General features: G+C 43.9%; 1 protein-coding gene across 1 annotated transcript; it reads left to right on the top strand.

Moving 5' to 3' along the window:
* The first annotated feature begins 9306 nt into the window (after positions 1 to 9306).
* Positions 9307 to 11406, top strand: LOC129637241 (centromere protein R-like). The gene is made up of 3 exons (XM_055561213.1): positions 9307 to 9738; positions 10134 to 10227; positions 10566 to 11406. Exons 1-3 carry the CDS (start codon positions 9409 to 9411, stop codon positions 10631 to 10633), a joined length of 492 nt encoding a protein of 163 aa, XP_055417188.1. The 5' UTR covers positions 9307 to 9408; the 3' UTR covers positions 10634 to 11406.
* Positions 11407 to 19219: the final 7813 nt, after the last annotated feature.

Raw genomic sequence — 19219 nt, 5'->3', positions numbered from 1 at the left:
GGGAGGCTGTCATTCGCTCAGCTGTCTTCCTTTGAGAGTCTTCTTTTGCTGATCCATAAAGGAAATCACAAACAGTAATTACTACAATTTGTGGAAAGTCTCTGGAAAACCATCCCGGACTCTGGGATGCTGTTGTCCACCCTGCATATTCTAGCCCACTGCTTGTCTGGATATTGTCCTCCAAAACACTCATCAACTAAGGTCCAAATCAGACCCTCTTCAACCTACAAATGGGTTCAGTTCTTTAAAGTGTTCTGTTGAGTCCATTTGTCCCAAGGTCCCGAGACCCCAGACAAGTGACAGATACACAGCCCTGCAAATGAAGTAAACTCTGATCTGCTGACTCGTCTTGTTCTGTTCTATGCTCAGAGAAGCTTCATTCAAAGATGTTTACATGATGACCTTCCTCTTTTTATCATAAATAAGACATGAGTCACCTTCATAAATAAACCATGAGACCTAGAGGTTAAATGGCCCCACACAATGGTTCATGCCATCAGCTGGTGCTGGGCAGGGAGAACCCGTCTTTGCTCTGGTGGGCAGCTTTGCTCATTTCTAGAAATGTCTGTGTTTCTACATTAAACTGTTTCTAAAAACAAATGAGGACAGATCAGAGTGCTGTTGATCCAGGCCTGATTGGCCATTCTATATTTTTTCCTTCAAAGTGAGCTGCTCTGATTAACATAATTTGAAAATCCTCCTACTGTTACTGCTCAGTGTCTCAAAAACTCCAGGCATCCAAATGTGGTCTCACAGTTTTCCAACAGTTTTATTAAGGAATTTACATACCATAAAATTAGCTCGTTTGAAGTGTGCATGCATGCTTAGTCGCTCAGTCGTGTTGGACTCTTTTCGACCACTGTGCTACACTGTCCATGGGATTTTCCAAGCAAGAATACTGGAATGGGTTGTCATTTCCTCTTCCAAGGGATCTTCCTGACCCAGGAATGGAACCTGTGTCTCTGGCATCTCCTGCATTGCAGATGGATTGTTTATCCACTGAGCCACCTGGGAAGTTTTAAGTGGAGGGTCTCCAATGTGAGTTCGGCTTCCTCCCAACATAGGGGCTCAGTTACAAGGATGAACTTCCCAAGAGAGGAAGTGGAGTGGAAGCCACGTCACTTCCATGACCTCACTTCAGAAGTCGTGCAGCATCATTTCTGCTATGTTCTCTTCATTAGAGCCCAGCCATATCCAAAAACAAGAGGAATCAGATGATATCTCATGGATGGCACATGACAAAAAGTGTGTGGACACGTCTTAAAACCCACCCCAGTCCACCCTCAGGCCATGAATTACTCATAGTCTTCCCACAAGCAAAGTAGAGGCAGTGTCTCCTAAAATCCTCAGTTCAGTTCAGTTCAGTTGCTCAGTAGTGTCCGACTCTTTGCGACCCCATGAATCGCAGCACGCCAGGCCTCCCTGTCCATCACCAACTCCCGGAGTTCACCCAGACTCACATCCATCGAGGCAGTGATGCCATCCAGCCATCTCATCCTCTGTCCTCCCCTTCTCCTCCTGCCCCCAATCCCTCCCAGCATCAGAGTCTTTTCCAATGAGTCAACTCTTCGCATGAGGTGGCCAAAGTACTGGAGTTTCAGCTTTAGCATCATTCCTTCCAAAGAAATCCCAGGGCTGATCTCCTTCAGAATGGACTGGTTGGATCTCCTTGCAGTCCAAGGGACTCTCAAGAGTCTTCTCCAACACCACAGTTCAAAAGCATCGATTCTTTGGCACTCAGCTTTCTTCACAGTCCAACTCTCACATCCATACTACCTCCCTACAATTTTTAGTAGATTTACGGAATTGTGCCAATACCACCACAATCTGATTTTAGATCATTTTTTATCACCCCCCCAAAAAAAGTCCATCCCCCTTTTCACCCACAGATCCAGGCAATCATTAATCTACCCACTTAGATTCTCCTTTTCTGGACAGTTTATATCAATGGGCTCACACACTATGTGTCATTTTCTGGGTAGTTTCTTTTACATAGGGTTATTATGTTTGAAGTTTATCCACATTGTAACAAATATCAATACTTCATTCTTTATACTCCCCACTCTCACAATTTTTGCCACATCTAAGCATCACCTATACTATTCTTTACTTACTATTTTCTTTAAAATCATTGTGTTTTTTTTTTTAAAAAAAAAGGCAGTATTGAAAGAAAACTTGACATTAATACTAGGAATGGAAAACCAATACCACTTACACAAATGGAAAGGAACTGGAAAATAAAATAAAATGTTGTGGATTCTATCTCCATAAAAATCAAGCAGTCAATCAAATGTTAAAGGAACTGGAAAATAAAATAAAATGTTGTGGATTCTATCTCCATAAAAATCAAGCAATCAATCAAATGTTATTTCATTCTGGTTGGTTACCAACCACTGTGAGGTTCTAAGACTCGGTGTGTTAAAGGAGAGACTAATAAGTGTCATTTGGGCCTGATTTATTTATTTGCTTTTTGGGTGAAGCAGAAAAGAATAACTTTATTGCTTTGCCAGTCGATGGGAGACACAGCAGGCTCCTGTCTCAAAAATCTATATGTCCCCTGGACCTGATTTAGATGACAAGAACATCAGACCCGGTGTTCCAGCGAGATGAAACTTTCAGGGAGGTAGGGAGGATTTTGGGAGAGAGTGTCTCTGTTTTGCATGTGGGAAGAATAGAGATAATTCATGGGTAGAAGGTGGGCTGTGCTGGGTTTTAAGACATGTCCACATATTTTTTGTCACTTACCATATGGGGATGTCACCTAATTCTTCTCTTTTTGGATATGAGCTAGGCTCTAATGAAGAGAACATAGCAGAAGTGATGCTGCATGACCTCTGAAGCGAGGTCATAAAAGTGATGTGGCTTCCACTCCATTTCCTCTCTTGGGAAGTTCGTCCTCGTAACTGAGCAACCATGTTGGGAGCAAGCCCAACTCACATTGCAGAGGCTACGTGTAGGTATCCAGGTTGCCCTCCCTAGGGTCCTAGCCAACAGCCAAGTACCCACCACCTGATAGGGGGATGAACCTTTAGATGATTTCTGCCCCAGCCTTTGAGCCATCACAGCTGATGCTGTGTCGACAAGCACTCCAAGGAGCAGTGTCGACAAGCTGTCCCCACTGGTGGTGGTTTAGTCGCTGAGTCATGTACGACTCTTGCGACCCCGTGGACTGTAGCCCGCCAGGCTCCTCTGTCCATAGGATTTTTCCAGGCAAGAATACTGGAGTGCATTGCCATGTCTTTCTCCAAGCCCTGCCCAAATTCCAGACAGGTGAACAAAATAAGTGTTGTTTTAAGCCATAAAATAGAAGTGAGACAAGTAGGCACTTAACTGAGCATGTCTCATTGAAGTGTAAAAAGGATGGCAAGATCATTGAATCCATGTCTCCTGTATTAGGAGAAGGAAATGGCAACCCACTCCTGTATTCTTGCCTGGAGAATCCCGTGGACAGGGGAGCCTGGTGGGCTACTGTCCATAGGGTCACTCAGAGTCGAACACGACTGAAGCAACTTAGTAGCAGTAGCAGCTCCTGTATTGGCAGGCCATCCAGGAAGCCCTCTCTTATTCCAAACCTGTAAAAGGAATCATCTCCACACATTACTATATATAAAATAGATAACTAATAAGAACCTGCTGTATAGCACAGGGAACTCTACTCAATACTTTGTAATGATCTACATTAGAAAAGAATCTTTAAAAAAAAAAAAAAGAGCGACTCTATGTACATGCCGGAGAAGGCAATGGTACCCCACTCCAATACTCTTGGCTGGAAAATCCCATGGATGGAGGAGCCTGGTAGGCTGCAGTCTATGGGGTTGCTAGGAATTGGACACGACTGAGCAACTTCACTTTCACTTTTCACTTTCATGCATTGGAGAAGGAAATGGCAACCCACTCCAGTGTTCTTGCCTGGAGAATCCCAGGGATGGGGGAGCCTGGTGGGCTGCCATCTATGGGGTCACACAGTCGGACACGACTGAAGCGACTTAGCAGCAGCAGCAGTAGCAGCTATGTACATGCATAACTGATTCACTTTGCTGCACCTGAAACCAACACAGCTTTGTAAATCAACTACACTTCAATAAAAAAAAAAATTAGTTTAAAAAAAAGAGTCTGTTTAACTTTCTGCCCATTTTCTCCTGCCTTCCTGTCCACCTGCACACCACGCTACTCCTGCCAAGGTCATCAATGATAACTTATGTGCCAAACCCATGTAAATCCTCAGTTCTGATCGAACACAGTTTAGCAGTATTGCTTGGTGCAATTAATTGTTCCCTTCTTGAAATCCCTTCTTTGCTTGACCTCCATCCTGATTCTCTCGGTACCTTCCTGCCCACCCACTACGTCTTCTAAGTTTTCTCTGGTCCTTATCCTCTGTGCTCTAGGGTGGGGGGCTCCAGGCTCTCTTCTAACTCATTCTTTTTTTGATACTCCCACTCCCTAGTGGTTTCAACCATCCCACAGCATTTACTACCGTCTCTGTGACAACGCATCCCACATTTTTATCTCCAGCCTCATCCTCTTTCCATATCCAGTTGCCCTTTCATGACTCCTCTTGGGTGTTGAACAAGCATCTTTGACTTAACAGACACAAACCTAAACCCTGGAATTCACCCTGCTCAGAAGCTGCTTTGGCTGACATCTCCGTAAGTGACAACTTCTAGCTGTCCAGACAAAAAATATCATTGGCGTCCTCGACCCCTCCCTTTCTCTCATGACACACAGGCAGAACAGCAAGCTGGTGTTTTGCTCAGCACAGGAGCAAAATGGGCCCGATCTTGGCTGCCACACACACTCGCCAAGTCAAGCCCTGGTGGAGCTGTCTGCACGCCTCTGCCACCACCACCACCCAGCTCTGGCACAGGGTTAGCGATGAGTGATGAAGGAAATAGAAACACTTCCTGGGGAAAAGGAGGTTGGCGTTTCTGGGGCAGGGCTTCAAGGCTCTGGCAAGGAAAGCAGAAAGGAAACTTCGTTCTTCCTCTGGGTCAAGACTGACGATAGTTATTTGTCTAGTTGCAAGAGTCAAGGCCTGATGACAGATCAGAGGAACCCCCGATGACAGATGTGGCTGGAAGGCAGGGGCCTGGGGACCCAGTGGGGCTGAGAGATGAGGACTAGACTTGGATCCCTGAGCCCCAGAGGTGAGTCCTGGCCCGGCCTTGGGTTTTGTGTGACACTAAGTCACTCGCTTGGGTCTTCTAGATCTGCCACTTGCTGTCAGGCTAGTTTCTCCATCTCTGAGGTCCTCTTTCCTCCTCTGTGACATGAGATCACACTTCACGGGGCTGTTGGGCAGGCTGATAAAAGTCAGTTCTTCTGCATGAAGGTATGTAGTGTGGTTGGTTACTGGCACATTGTAGGCGTGCTTGCTTTCCAGTCTCCAACTCTTTGCTAAAAAATGGGGGGAACATCACAACTACTATCCTAGAAGTTGCTATGCGCGCGTGTGTGCTAAGTTGCTTTAATCGGGTCCGACTCTGTGTGACCCCATGGACTGTAGCCCGCCAGGCTCCTCTGTTCATGGGATTCTCCAGGCAAGAATACTGGAGTGGGTTGCCATGCCCTTCTCTAGGGGATCTTCCTGACCCAAGGATCAAATCCACATCTCTTACATCTCCTGCAGTGGCAGGTGGGTTCTTTACCGTTAGTGCCACCTGGGAAGCCCAGAAGTTGTTATAAAGGTGTTTAAAAGGGCTTTGTTATGTAAGTGAAGTGAAGTAAAGTGAAAGTCTCTCAGTCGTGTCCGACTGTTTGCGACCCCATGGAATAGTCCATGGAATTCTCCAGGCCAGAATACTGGAGTGGGTAGCCATTCCCTTCTCCAGGGGATCTTCCCAACCCAGGGATCGAACCCAGGTCTCGTACATTGCAGGCAGATTTTTTACCAGCTGAGCCACCAGGGAAGCCCAAGAATATTGGAGTGGGTAGCCCATCCCTTCTCCAAGGGATCTTCCCAACCCAGCAATTGAGCCAGGGTCTCCTGCATTGCAGGTGGATTCTTGACCAGCTGAGCTACCAGGGAAGCCCTTTATGATGTAAGGTGTCATTTTATTACTCTTTTATCAACTCGAGTGTTCTAAGCTGCAAAGATGAATCTTTGTTCATACAAACAGTATCTTATACACATCACTCTCTATTGTTCATGTCTGTTGTGTGTATTCTGTCTTGCCAACAAGACCATAAGCCCCACAGTCGGCAGGGACCACCTCTGTGTTTGCTCATTCTTGTCATCCAATGCTTGCTGTTCAGTAAACAGTTAAGAAAGGAAGGACTCTCTGGTGCCTCGGAGGGTTCTTTATTCTACCCCTTTTTACATGTTTAGTTTCATGAGGAGTCTCAACTTCCTGCCCCCAAAGAGCCCCCAGATTAAGAGCAGAGACAGACTCAGCCAGCGTCTGCTGGGAGTTGATATCTGTGCTTGTACCTGCACTTCCTCTAAGGAAAGCCCCTAGACTTCTCTTCAGGCAACTCCTCTTCCTCATTCTCAGACCACAGGACTAGGAGGCAGAGAAGGACTCACCCAAGAACTAGCTAATCGGTTTCTTTTTCTTCCAAACACAGTGATTGGCTTAGGGACTGTCATGTGACTCATGTCTAACCAATGAGATGCAGCCTTGAGATTTTGACTTTACCTGTCTGGTGCCTGAAGCTTTTTGTGTTGGGACTGCGAGCAGAGTTGAAGCTGAAACTCTTAATACTTTGGCCACCTGATGCGAAGAGCTGACTCATTTGAAAAGACCCTGATGCTGGGAAAGATTTAAGGCAGGAGAAGGGGATGACAGAGGATGAGATGGTTGGATGGCATCACCGACTCAATGGAGATGAATTTGAGTCAACTCCGGGAGTTGGTGATGGACAGGGAAGCCTGGCGTGCTGCGGTCCATGGGGTCTCTAAGAGTTGGACACAACTGAGGGACTGAACTGAATTGAACTGTGAGTAGACTTGGAGAAAAGAAATTCTGATGAACCCTTAATGACATCCTTTCAGTCTCTACCTCAAGCTGTGTCTGAAGTCCCCAGAAGGTTCAGTTACAGAAGCCAGTGAATTCAGATTCCCTGTCTTGGCTTAAACTGCCCTGAGTAGGGTTCCAATTACTTGCAACTGAAAGAGCGCTAATTTCTAGTTAGGATACACAGTGGTTAATGGCTCTGCAGGTGGCAAGAACAAAGTGATGTAGGAGTGAGTAATTGTGTTTGAGAGCACAGGTGACAATTGCCCTTGAAAGGGCAAACAAAATTTCAACCAGACAAGCTCACCCTGAGGTTCTCTTCCTGCAACTGAGGTTCTGAATAATTTACTGAATAGTTTACACATGGAGTGTAAACTCCCCATGTTCTGATTTGATATGTACACAATACTGAGGAAGAGCAAGATAAAGAAATGACAGCCATCAGGAGAGCAATATCATCTTAAATGTAAAATTGCTGAGTGTTGACAGCGGGAGTATGCAAATTATATATACGCTGTATGCATATTTAACTTGCAAATCCCTTGTGACCTTCCTACACTGTCTTCCACACACCTGGTTTGAGGCCCCAGGGGGAAATCCTGGTGGGAACTTTCCATCAACAAGTATTTATTTAATAAGCTCTTATTCTTGCAGCTCTGCAAGGTGTTCTGACTACAAGACTTGGTCTCTGCCCTCGAGGAGTTGGCAAATGAGCCGGGGAGAAGGGAGGAGCCACAAGAGACAATTAGTGCATAATAGAAGACAAGATGTAATTAAGTGCTAAATGTTGGGCTGTGGACTGGAAGCAATTGGGTGAAGTTGCAAAGAGGCCAATTTCAGCTCAGTGCAAAGCAGAACTTTCTGGTGGATGGACCTGCTCCTTAAGGATAGGGCAAATCGGTGGTAGCACATCAAAAACAACAATAATAACAGTAATAAGAATAATAATAATAATCTGCCTGCCAATTCAGGAGACAGGTTCAATCCCTGGTCCAGGAAGATCCCATATGCCAAGGAGCAATTAAGCCCATGAACCACAACTACAGAGTAGCCCCCACTTACTATAACTAAAGAAAAGCCTGAGCAGCAATGGAGACCCAGCACAGCCAAAAATAAATCATTTTTTTAAAAAAAGACTTTTACACAGTAATGTCACTGTGGCTTTATTTCATTTTTAAATTTATTTTTATTGAAGTATAGTTAATTTACGATGTAGTGTTAATTTCTGCTGCGCAGCAAAGTGATTCAGCTACACAAATATATATTCCTTTTTTATATTCGTTTCCATTATGGTTTATCAGAAGACAGTGCATGTATTCTCTTACGCTATACAGTGTCGTGTATCCATTCTACATATAAAAGCTGACACCTGCTAACCCCCACCTCCCGCTCCCTCCTCACCCCGACCCCTGCCCCTTTGGAAACCACCATTCTCAATGGAAACCAGTCCATAGAACGGAATCCATGTGCTGGTGTGTCAGTGCGTGAAATGGAAGCCAGTCCCTTCTCTAAGACCATGAGTCAGAGGCTTTACTTCCAAGAATCCCAAGCTGGAAACAACCCAAATGTCCACTGACCAGAAAATGAATGGAGAAGAAAAATAAACTGTGATATGTTCATATAATGGAATACTGCTGCTGCTGCTGCTGCTGCTGCTGCTAAGTAGCATCAGTCGTGTCCAACTCTGTGAGACCCCATAGATGGCAGCCCACCAGGCTCCCCTGTCCCCAGGATTCTCCAGGCAAGAACACTGAAATGGGTTGCCATTTCCTTCTCCAATGCATGAAAGTGAAAAGTGAAAAGTGAAAGTGAAGTACCTCAGTCGTGTCCAACTCTTTGCGACCCCATGGACTATAGCCCATCAGGCTCCTCCGTCCATGGGATTCTCCAGGCAAGAGTGCTGGAGTGGGGTGCCATTGCCTTCTCCGAATGGGATACCAGGTAGCAACGAAAAAAAAGAACAAAACACTGATTCACGCAACAACATGGATGGCTCTCAGGGGCAGTGTTGAGTGAAAGAAGCCAGACGCAGAACAATACCTACTGTTTGGTTCCATTTATACTAACGTTCAGGCAGAATTAACCCATGATGAGAGAGGTCAGAACAGTTTTACCTCTAAGGAGGTATTATCCAAGGAGGAACCTAAGGGACCCAGCTGGAAGCTGGGATCATTTTATATCCCAATCTGAATTTTGGCTACACATTGTATTTTATGTAAATTTTCTCCAAGTGTAATGTTTCAGAGTCTCTATTTGATAGGATGACAAATTTTGGAAAAGCTAGTAATGATGGTGATACAACATCACGACGGCAATTTAATGGCAGCGGCGTCTACAATTTAAAATAATGAGGGTTTTTCAGGCTTCAGTGTCTCTCTTAGAAGGTTCTCTGTTTACAGAAGGAGTTGCTTAGGGATTTTTATCTGGCGACGGAGGTGCATTCCTGAAAGTTGAAATGCCTGTTAAAAGATCACTGAAATTGGATGGTATGTTAAAAGCAAATTCATTTGGTTCTCCTAAAATCACAAGGAAGAAAAGTGCTGCAGACTATTCTCCAACAACTGGAACCTGTCAAATGAGCCCAATTGCTTCTCCCACAAGCTCAAAAGAACAAGAAAACAGAAATGGACCATCAAATGGAAAGAGGAAAAACTTGAATCACCTCAGTATAAACAAAAGAATGGAATCTACTATGCAAGACAATGAATTCATGGTGTTGCTATCGAAAGTTGAAAAATCATCAGAAGAATTCATGGAAATCATGCAAAATTTAAGTAGTATACAGGTTTGCTTTTTTTGGCATATAATTTTTCATACTTCTGTTACCCCATTAGAAAAAGAATAGGAGAATCCAATCCTGGAAAGAGTTTACAGAAGATATATTCATTTTACTTTTCATAAGAATTTCTTACATGAACATTAATTAACCATAATATTTTAGTAATACCTGACTTCACATTGAAAAGTACATTTATCATTATGTTTTGTCTTTGTAGTTAATAGATTGGTTTTATTCAGATATTTTAAGGCTTTAGTTAACCTACCAGAAAAAGTTAAATTTCATTATCACAGAGTTTAAGTTTTTCAGAGAAAGGAAGCAGTGTACTGTATTTTCACTAGACTTGTCAGTAGTAGTATATTTATAGAGAACTTAACTCATTTAAAATGCCTTTCTTTTAGGCTTTGAAGGGCAGTAAAGAGCTTGAAAATCTCATTGGTATCCCCCATGCATCATGTGTCTTTAACAGAGAAATGCAGAAAACAAAAAAACTAAGTAAGAGAAATTTTTGAGTTTGTGGTTTTTTTTTTGTCCCCCCACCCCTAATTTATGAGTTGTTAATGAGTTCCTCTCTATTGCTTGTTTGTAAACTTAGAACAGGAAACCACATATCTTTTGCTAGGATGTGTTGTTTCAGAGATTCCTCCTGAATGTGAGGGAAAGAGTGTTCCTTGGTAACTCGTATTAGGCTTAATTTATGTAGTTCTCATTCTTTACATGAGATATAAGGTATTGCATTTTGTACTTGATACTTATAAAAATATGTATTTTTTTAAGTTGTTTCTTCCAAATTGAGAAATTATTAATATCCCATATTAATTTTTTTCCTTTAGTGACTAACGTAATAAAGCAAAAACTATTTAAAAAGAAGAATTCAGGACTTCCCAACACAGGCGTTTAGAAGAAACACACTCACTATGAATGCCAACTTCTGTATCTGCCTGATCATATTTAAAGGAACAGAAGAAATGTTTGTAATTAATCTGTGCAGTGAATACCAGATCATAGCATAGGCAGGTGCATGTCTAGATAAAATTTCTTGAAGCTAATTTAAACTTTCTACACACACCAGTAGATAATCTTAACATAAATAATACATTTCTTCTTGACCCTTTAAAGTAAGCCAACATATAGAAGAAGATCCTGACTTATATTATGTATCTGGTACACTTCTGTATATGTTTATCATTTGTGGATAGACTTATAGCTTGTATGAAAATGGCATCTTTGGTAGAGCTCTATATCTTAAAACTCAGATTAAACCCAATAGTAATTGGAAGTAGGTCCTGATTTTCCAATTTAAAGCCCTAGATTTGTACTAATTAGATTCTTTTAAAAGCTTTTAAAATTGTAAGTTTACTTTAGCTTCTACTTCATAGATGTTTTCATTCTAGTTATGCCTATGCTTGTAGAGAAAAAATATTTTCAAAGTTTTAAAATTCTTACATCTTTTATAAAATGCTGGAATGCATTTTTCAGTGCAGATATTTAAATGTGAGGTTGTTTTTAAACTGAACTACACAGAATCTCCTGAATATAAAGAAAAGACCTCATCTCATGGGACAACATGTGATTCCCTCCACATTTTGAAGCATCAAATTTTTAATTTTCTACAGTGTTGTTTTGTATTATCTATTTGTGCTGTCACAAAATAAAGGGGAAGAGTGAATCACAGTGTTATAAAAAAAAATAAAATAAATAAAATAAAATAATGAGGATGAGAAATTCAATATGTATATACTTTCCTACAACAAAAAATTTCCAAAAAAATAATCAAGCTGTACACTTAAGATGTGTGCCCTTTACTGTATGTTATGTCTTTACACATAAATAGGGAAAAAAAAAACCTGTCAAGGACTATTTCACAATGTCTAGATGATACAGCTGTGATGGGCACATTTCTTTTTTTCTGTTTTTCTTTAGGAAAACACATCCTCAATGTTATGTCATGGCTTCTGTGACTGAACACAGGTAGGGAGGTCTGATTCACTTCTTTCTTCATTCTCCTTCTCCAAGGATTCTTTCTCTTTTTTAGATCTCTTTTGTTTAACGTTCAGTGAATCATCTTCCTCTGTTGTCTGGGTGAAGGTTTGGCAGCCTTATATGAAGGAAGGTATCGTTGGACTCAAGAAAGATCTGAAAATCTGTTGTACAGATGAATCCTTTCCCTCCAACACATAACCCTCCCCCACCCCCAACGCATTTTTGGTTGGCTGGCTGGAGAAGATGTTTATAAAAAGGGCACAATTAACATGGCAGCTGCCTTTGTTCCATGCAAATAAAAACAGCAGAGAAAACAGATGTATAATTACTTGGGCTTTTTTGGTGCTTGAATGTTACTACTGCTGATATTAGTAAAGAACATGCCACCAAATTGTACTCTGAGTGTGCGGGTGATTCAGCTGGTGGAGATGTGGGCTTTTGGGGGAATGTGGAAAGTGGACTTGAATATTTTTTAAATAGAAAAAACAAGATTAAATAGAAATAAATAGAAAAAAAAGATTAAAAAAAAAAAGATTAACCCCTTTTATACCTAGATGGGCTTCCCTGGTAGCCCAGCTGGTAAAGAATCTGCCTGCAATGTAGAAGACCCTGGTTCAATTCCTGGGTCGGAAAGATCCCCTGGAGAAGGGATAGGCTACCTACTCCAGTATTCTTGGGCTTCCCTGGTGGCTCAGTCAGTAAAGAATTTGCCTGCAATTGGACCTGGGCTCAATCCCTGGGGTGGGAAGATCCCCTGGAGGAGCACATGGCAACCAACTCCAGTATTCTTGCCTGGAGAATCCTCATGGACAGAGGAGCCTGGTGGGTGCAGTTCATGGGGTCACAAAGAGTCAGACATGACTGGCGACTAAACACACAGCAAACTGATGTCTAGACAGCATATTAAAGAGCAGAGACATCCCTTTGCCCACAAAGGTCTGTCTAGTCAAAGCCAGTAGTTATGTATGGATGTGCGAGTTGGACCATAAAGAAGGCTGAGTGCTGAAGAATTGAGGCTTTGGAACTGTGGTGTTGGAGAAGACTCTTGAGTGTTCCTTGGACATCAAGGAAATCAAACCAGTCAATCTTAAATGAAATCAACCCTGAATATTTATTGAAAGGATTGATGCTGAAACTAAAGCTCCAATACTTTGGCCACCTGATGTGAAGAACTGACTCATTGGAAAAGCCCCTGATGCTGGGAAAGATTGAAGGTGGGAGGAGAAGGGGATGACAGAAAATGAGATGGTTGGGTGACATCACTGACTCAATGGGCACGAGTTTGGGCAGACTCCAGGAGATAGTGGAGGACAGGAAAGCCTGGCGTGCTGCAGTTTATGGGGTCACAAAGAGTCGGGCACAACTGAGTGACTGAACAACAATTCCTTGATAACACATGGGTGAGTGGTTGGGTCCTTTGCATCTTCCCTTGCAGTAATCTTCACAGGACCACTTTTTGGGAGTCCCACCCCCTCTCACTTGGATAAGTGACATTTTATTTTCTCTTCTATAAACTCTGTCACCTCTTTCTTCTGTCTCTTGTCTCTTCCCACTCATCTGATAAAGTAGGGAAGAGACAAACTGAGCCCTTATCTGTCACTCACACCCTATAAAAACAGACAATGGGGAAGAAGGATCTTCTTCAGCCCTACAATGCCAAGTCCAGGTATATTTCTCCATGGACTGCCAAGTGCACAAGGAAAGCGATTGCTGGCCCTTCTGCCTATGAAATTCTACCTGCACCAAAAGATGCCTCTGGCCTTGCCTGAGCCAGCCAGTTGCCCCAAATGCACAGAGCACATATTTCAATTCAGATCATCTATATCATTAGGGCATGTTTTGACCTGCAAGTGACATACCGTGGCTGACACAGACAAGGGTCTATTTTTCTTATGTAACAGGAAGTCCAGCAGTACAGGAGCAGCTGCTGTTCATTCTGGGGCTTGATTATGCCAAGGGCTGGGGTCTTTGTGATTCTCTGAGTCTTTCTTTCATGATTGTTATCTCACATTCTCAACTGGTTGCTTGGGATCTAGGGTTCTTGTCCATATTCAAGGCTGAAAAAAGTAGAGAGAGAAGTACGACTGAACTTCATCTTGTCTTCCTTTTTCAGGAAAGCAATTCTCAACCCAAAGAGGCTGGGAAATGAGTCAAGCTTTTCCAGGCTCTATAGCAGGAAGCAAGGCACTAGATAAATACAGCTAGGAAGGAGCCAGCCAGCCACTGGTGTCATCCTTGGTACAGCCTCCAAATGAAGTAAAAGTCCAAGCATCATGTGGATAGGAAGAACATGAAGCCTAGAGTTCATCTTTTTTTTTTTTAATTGAAGTATAATTGATTTACAATGTCGTGTTAATTTTGAGTGTACAGCAAAATGATTCAAATATATATATATAAATATATAAATATATATATATATAAATGAAGGAAATGGCAACCCACTCCAGCACTCTTGCCTGGAAAATCCCATGGATGTAGGATCCTGGTAGGCTACAGTCCATGAGGTCGCAAAGAGTCAGACACAACTGAGCGACTTCAATTTCACTTTCATATACATATATGTATATGTGTGTGTATATATATATATAATTTCAGATTCCTTTCTCTTAAAGGTTACTACAAGCCTGGAGTTCTTGAGTTTCAGAGTATCGGGTGTTCTAAGAAGGTTGAAGATGTTTAACTCTCTTCTCTTCTGCTTGTGTTGGTTTGGGTTCTCTGAGAAACAGATGTCAAGATAGAATTAGATGTGCAGGAGATTTATTGGCAGGGCAGGAGGTGCCTGTGAAGCATAAAGGAAAAAGAAACAGGAGTTGATGGGAAGAGACTTCAGACCATGATTGACTCTGACACCTGTGAGAGTTGAGAGGGAAGGCGGGGTGGGGAGGGAGACCCTCAGCCTACCACGGGGCTTGGAGAAGGGCTCCGCCCATAGGAGATGATGCCTATTGGCAGAACCCTGTGATGGGCAGGAAGGGAGGGACACTGGTACCTCGACCCTACTTCGTCATTGGCTGAGCACAATCCAGGAGAACACAGCCTCACCATGACCACTGAGGGGGATGCAAAGGTCGAGCTGGAGGTCATGAACCAACCACGCTCCTCACAGCAGGGTCTCCTACCAGGAGAGGTGAGCAGGGCATCCCCATGGCTGCCATTCCAACCCCTCTCCTACACCACTACTGCCCCATCTTTTATGATACCAAAACTATTTGTAATCTCTCTCTTAATTGCCAGTTTAGGGGAGCAGAAAAGCAGGGATCCAGAGAGACAAAGAGGAAAAGAGACTGAATCAGAAAAGCTTTAAAGGAGAGAGTGAGAACAAGCAAACAAGAGGAATGAGTGATTTCAGCACAACTCACATTTAACGTGTAATTTGGGAAAATAAAATTACATGTCAGAGCCTACTGTTAAATTAAATTGCATGTGGTGGCAGCATGAGGTGTTCAAGGTGTTGAACCTCTGAAAGTCCTACTTTATTGACTGTGCCTCTTTCTCTAACCCTAAATCATCTCTGCCCAAAGGAAGACCAGCACATGAGAAGGTCCTGTGCTGGAAGGAAAGATGCAAAATCAAGTTGAAAAGGGCAGCCTTGACTAAAGAAGAATGTTTCTCCTCCCTGTGAGCCCTGGGGAGGATTTCATCTTTATCCTCAGAGGGGTGGAAGACACTAGAAGGTTTTGAGCAGCAACAGGCTGTGATGGAGCATTTTTAAGGCTTCTCAGCCACTGAAAGCTGCATGGAGAAAAGACTGGAAGGAGCAGGCATGGGCTTGAGAGATCAGTGACAGCATCCCAGATGAAAGTCAATGATGGGACCCACTACTTGCACTTTGATGACTTAAAAAAAAAAAAGACTATTCTGGTGGTTCAGTGGTTAAGAATCTGTCTTGCAACGTGGAGGATGTAGACTCGATCCCTGGTTGGGGTGTAAGATCCCACATGCCTCGGGACAACTAAGCCCATGTGTGTCAGCTACTGAGCCTGCACGCCACAACTAGAGAGCCCATGTACTGCGACTAGGACCTGATGCAGCCAAATAGATAAATATATTTTTTAAAAGAAACCCAGTCTTTCTCTCCCTCCTGCCCCACAAACAGGCTGCAGCGAGCATGGCTTTTGCTCGGAACAAAGCCCGCAGTTGTCTCTCTGCGCAGGAGCCAGCCCCGGATAAGCAGAGGACAGTAAATGTCAGAATCTGACAATCTGCAAAGACATTAAATCCCCAGCCCCAGAACTAGCTGCAGCTCCATATGCGAGAAGACAGGAGAATAATTTTATTTAACCCGGAGCAGACATGAAACGTGAGGGCAAATCTCAGCACAAGTACTTGGCAACTGAGATCAGGAACATATAAGGAGGAGGAGAGAAGCAGTCACGACTGAGGGACAGCTCTGGGCTCCATATGTGTGTTCATTTCATCCTCTCGTCGATCATGCAAGGAAGCTCTTATTCTCCCATTTCACAGGTGAGCTAACTGAGGCCCAGGGCCCTGAATGCTTTGACCAAGAGGAGGAGCAGTTATGGCCAGGACTGCCTTGTCATTGATTTCTGAGTCTGATTTCTGTCCTTAGCCCCAGTGCTAGATAAATCCTTTCACAAGGGCGGAGCTCCAGGGAAAGTCCCTTTCCCATGATCAAAGCACAGGACGCTGGCTTCCGTGGTGGTCCAGTGGCTAAGACTCCAAGCTCTCAATGCTGGGGGCCTGGGTTCGATTCCTGGTCAGGGAAACCAGATCCCACATGCGTCAGCTAAAGATCTTGTGTGCCACAACTAAGATGAGACGCAGCCAAATAAATATTAAAAACAAACAAACAAGTCTCTCTGACTCCAAAGAGGATCAGAGACTAACAAGCAACCACAGCCACCACACACACGTGCCTGAGCTGGGCGTCATCTCATTCAATCCACATCAAGATGCTTTCACTGTCCTCGCCGCGGGCTGGGCAGGTCGGTCAGCCCCCAGTGATTGCCTCCCTGCTTCCTCGCTTCGTGGGTTGTCACCCGAGCCTGGCATGCCCGGCTGTTTGTGTTGGCTTGGGTTTCCCTGGTAGTTCAGACAGTATAGAACCTGCCTATAATACAAGAAACCTGGGTTCAATTCCTGGGTCAGGAAAATCCCCTGGAGAAGGGAATGGCAACCCACTCCAGTATTCTTGCCTGGAGAATTCCATGGACAGAGGAGCCGGGCGAGCTACAGTCCATGGGGTTGCAAAGAGTTGGACACAACTGAGCAAGTAACGCTTCACTTCTTCTCAAGATGCCTTAATGGAGGCACTGTGATTATTGTTCCAATTTAACAGATGAAGAAATGGTTCACAGAAGTAAAGTTACAGGAGAACAAAGCTGCTAAGTACAGATTTGAGGCAGTGCTGCCTTATCCAGTGGTAAAGAAGCCACCTGCCATTGTAGGGATGCAGGAGAATTGGGTTTGATCCCTGGGTTGGAAAGATCCCCTGGAGAAGGAAATGGCAACCCACTCTGGTGTTCTTACCTGGAGAATCCCACGGACAGAGGAGCCTGGTGGGCTACAGTCCATGGGGTTGCAAAGAGTCAGACTCAACTGAGTACACATCCATCTGTCTTATTCTAACCCAGGCTGAGATCAGGCACTGAGTGCAGGTACCATGGTTGGAAATCTCAAACTGCTCTTTTATAATTTGCATATCAAAATGATGAGTGACATGACAAGGAATATGTCATTCTTATGTTTTCTTGTTATCTCTCTCTTCTTGTCCAATTTATCCAAAAACTCCACTGATTCTTTTTTTTTTTTAATTTATTTTTGGCTGTGCTGGATCTTCATGGCTGTGCTTGGACTTTCTCTAGTTGTGGAGATAGGGGCTGCTCTCTAGTTGCAATGTGCTGGCTTCTCATTGCAGTCGCTTCTCTTGTCACAGAGCACAGACCCTAAAGCACACAGACTTTGATAGTTGCGGCACATGGGCTTAGCTGCTCCATGGTGTGTGGAATCTTCCCAGACCAAGGATCGAATGCGAGTCCCCTACCTTGGCAGGCAGATTCTTAAACACTGGACTACCAGGGAAGGTCCTTGTTGATTCTTTTTTAAATCATAAAGTGAATCCAACCATTTCTACCACCTCCAGTGCTCACACTCTGGCCCCAAACCCCTTTATCTTGCCAGGCTGATTGTCGCATTCTCCTAACTGGTTCATCCGTTCCCATCCTTGCCCCAGCCCCAATACATACAGCAACCAGAATGGTCCATCAAGATAAAATCAGGTCCTATTCCTCACCTGTGCAAACCCCAGATCACTCAGGATAAATCCCAGTCCTTCACAGTGGCCCACTAAGTTCTACATATCTGACCACCTCCCATTTCCTTTCTGAGCTCATCTTCTCCCCTGAACCCCAACCGTGCTCATGCCTCAGGACCTTTGCACATGCCCTTCTCTAGATTACTCTTCCTCCAGAATTCTGCAGGCCTTGCCTCCATGTCTCTTTCGGGTCTCTACTCACTGCCATCTAATCAGAAAGTCCTTCCTACGTAAGGGGAAGGGAAGGGAAAATGTACCAGCTACTATGTATCAGCATAGCAGCTACGAGGGTGGGTCTGACTCAGAGAACCCTGGATCCAACTCCTGGCTCTGCCGGTTGCTGGCTGGGTAGCCTGGGGGAGGACGGTCATCCATCCATTCTTATCTGTAGCATTTTCACCTACTCAATGTTCCTAACCACAGTACTAACACATCAGGATGTGCTGGGGGCAAAATGCAAGACGCTTCCAAGTGTCTGACACCTGAGAAGTGGCCACAAACTTCAGTTATTCAGATTGTTGTATCACGTGACCTCCCTGAGATGCTGAAATTGCCTATTCCCTGAAGCACCATCAAGACTACTTCCAAACCTAGTATTTTCAGAGATGAGGTCATGAGTATGCTGAGAGGAATTCCATTAGATAGAAAAATCCAGGAACCGGCCTAAATGAATATTCTTCTCTAATGTCGTTTTTGACCTTCTCTACTTAAACTTTGAAATGATACATTACATGGAGACTTCATCTGAGTCAAATGGACAGCAACCGTCCCCATGCTTCTATCTCTGATTCTAGCCTTTGGTGCATGTGTGCTGTGCGTGCTAAGTCGCGAAGTGTCTGACTCTTTGACATCCCATGGACTGGAGCTCTCCAGACTCCTCTGTCTTTGGGGATTCTCCAGGCAAGAACATTGGAGTGGGTTGCCATGCCCGCCTCTAGGGGATCTTCCCGATCCAGGGATTGAACCCGCGTCTCTTATGTCTCCTGCTCTGGCAGGAAGATTCTTCACCACTAGTGCCCCCTGGGAAGCCCTGGTTGGATGAATTCTGGTCGAAGAATCCAGTGAGTAAGGCCCAGAGAATTAACACAGATTGCACATGCCTTTCCTTCTCACACAGACACCCCCACACACACCTTGGAGTTAGCGCTCACACTCAGGCTGAGAGCCCTGAGCTTATATTTGTCACTTTGATAAAGGAGGTATTTCTCATCTTCTGAGTCTGCTTTACTT

The sequence above is a fragment of the Bubalus kerabau genome, chromosome 23 (assembly GCF_029407905.1).
Source record: "Bubalus kerabau isolate K-KA32 ecotype Philippines breed swamp buffalo chromosome 23, PCC_UOA_SB_1v2, whole genome shotgun sequence".
Taxonomy (NCBI): domain Eukaryota; kingdom Metazoa; phylum Chordata; class Mammalia; order Artiodactyla; family Bovidae; genus Bubalus; species Bubalus kerabau.
This window is presented reverse-complemented; position numbering and strand designations above follow the sequence as displayed.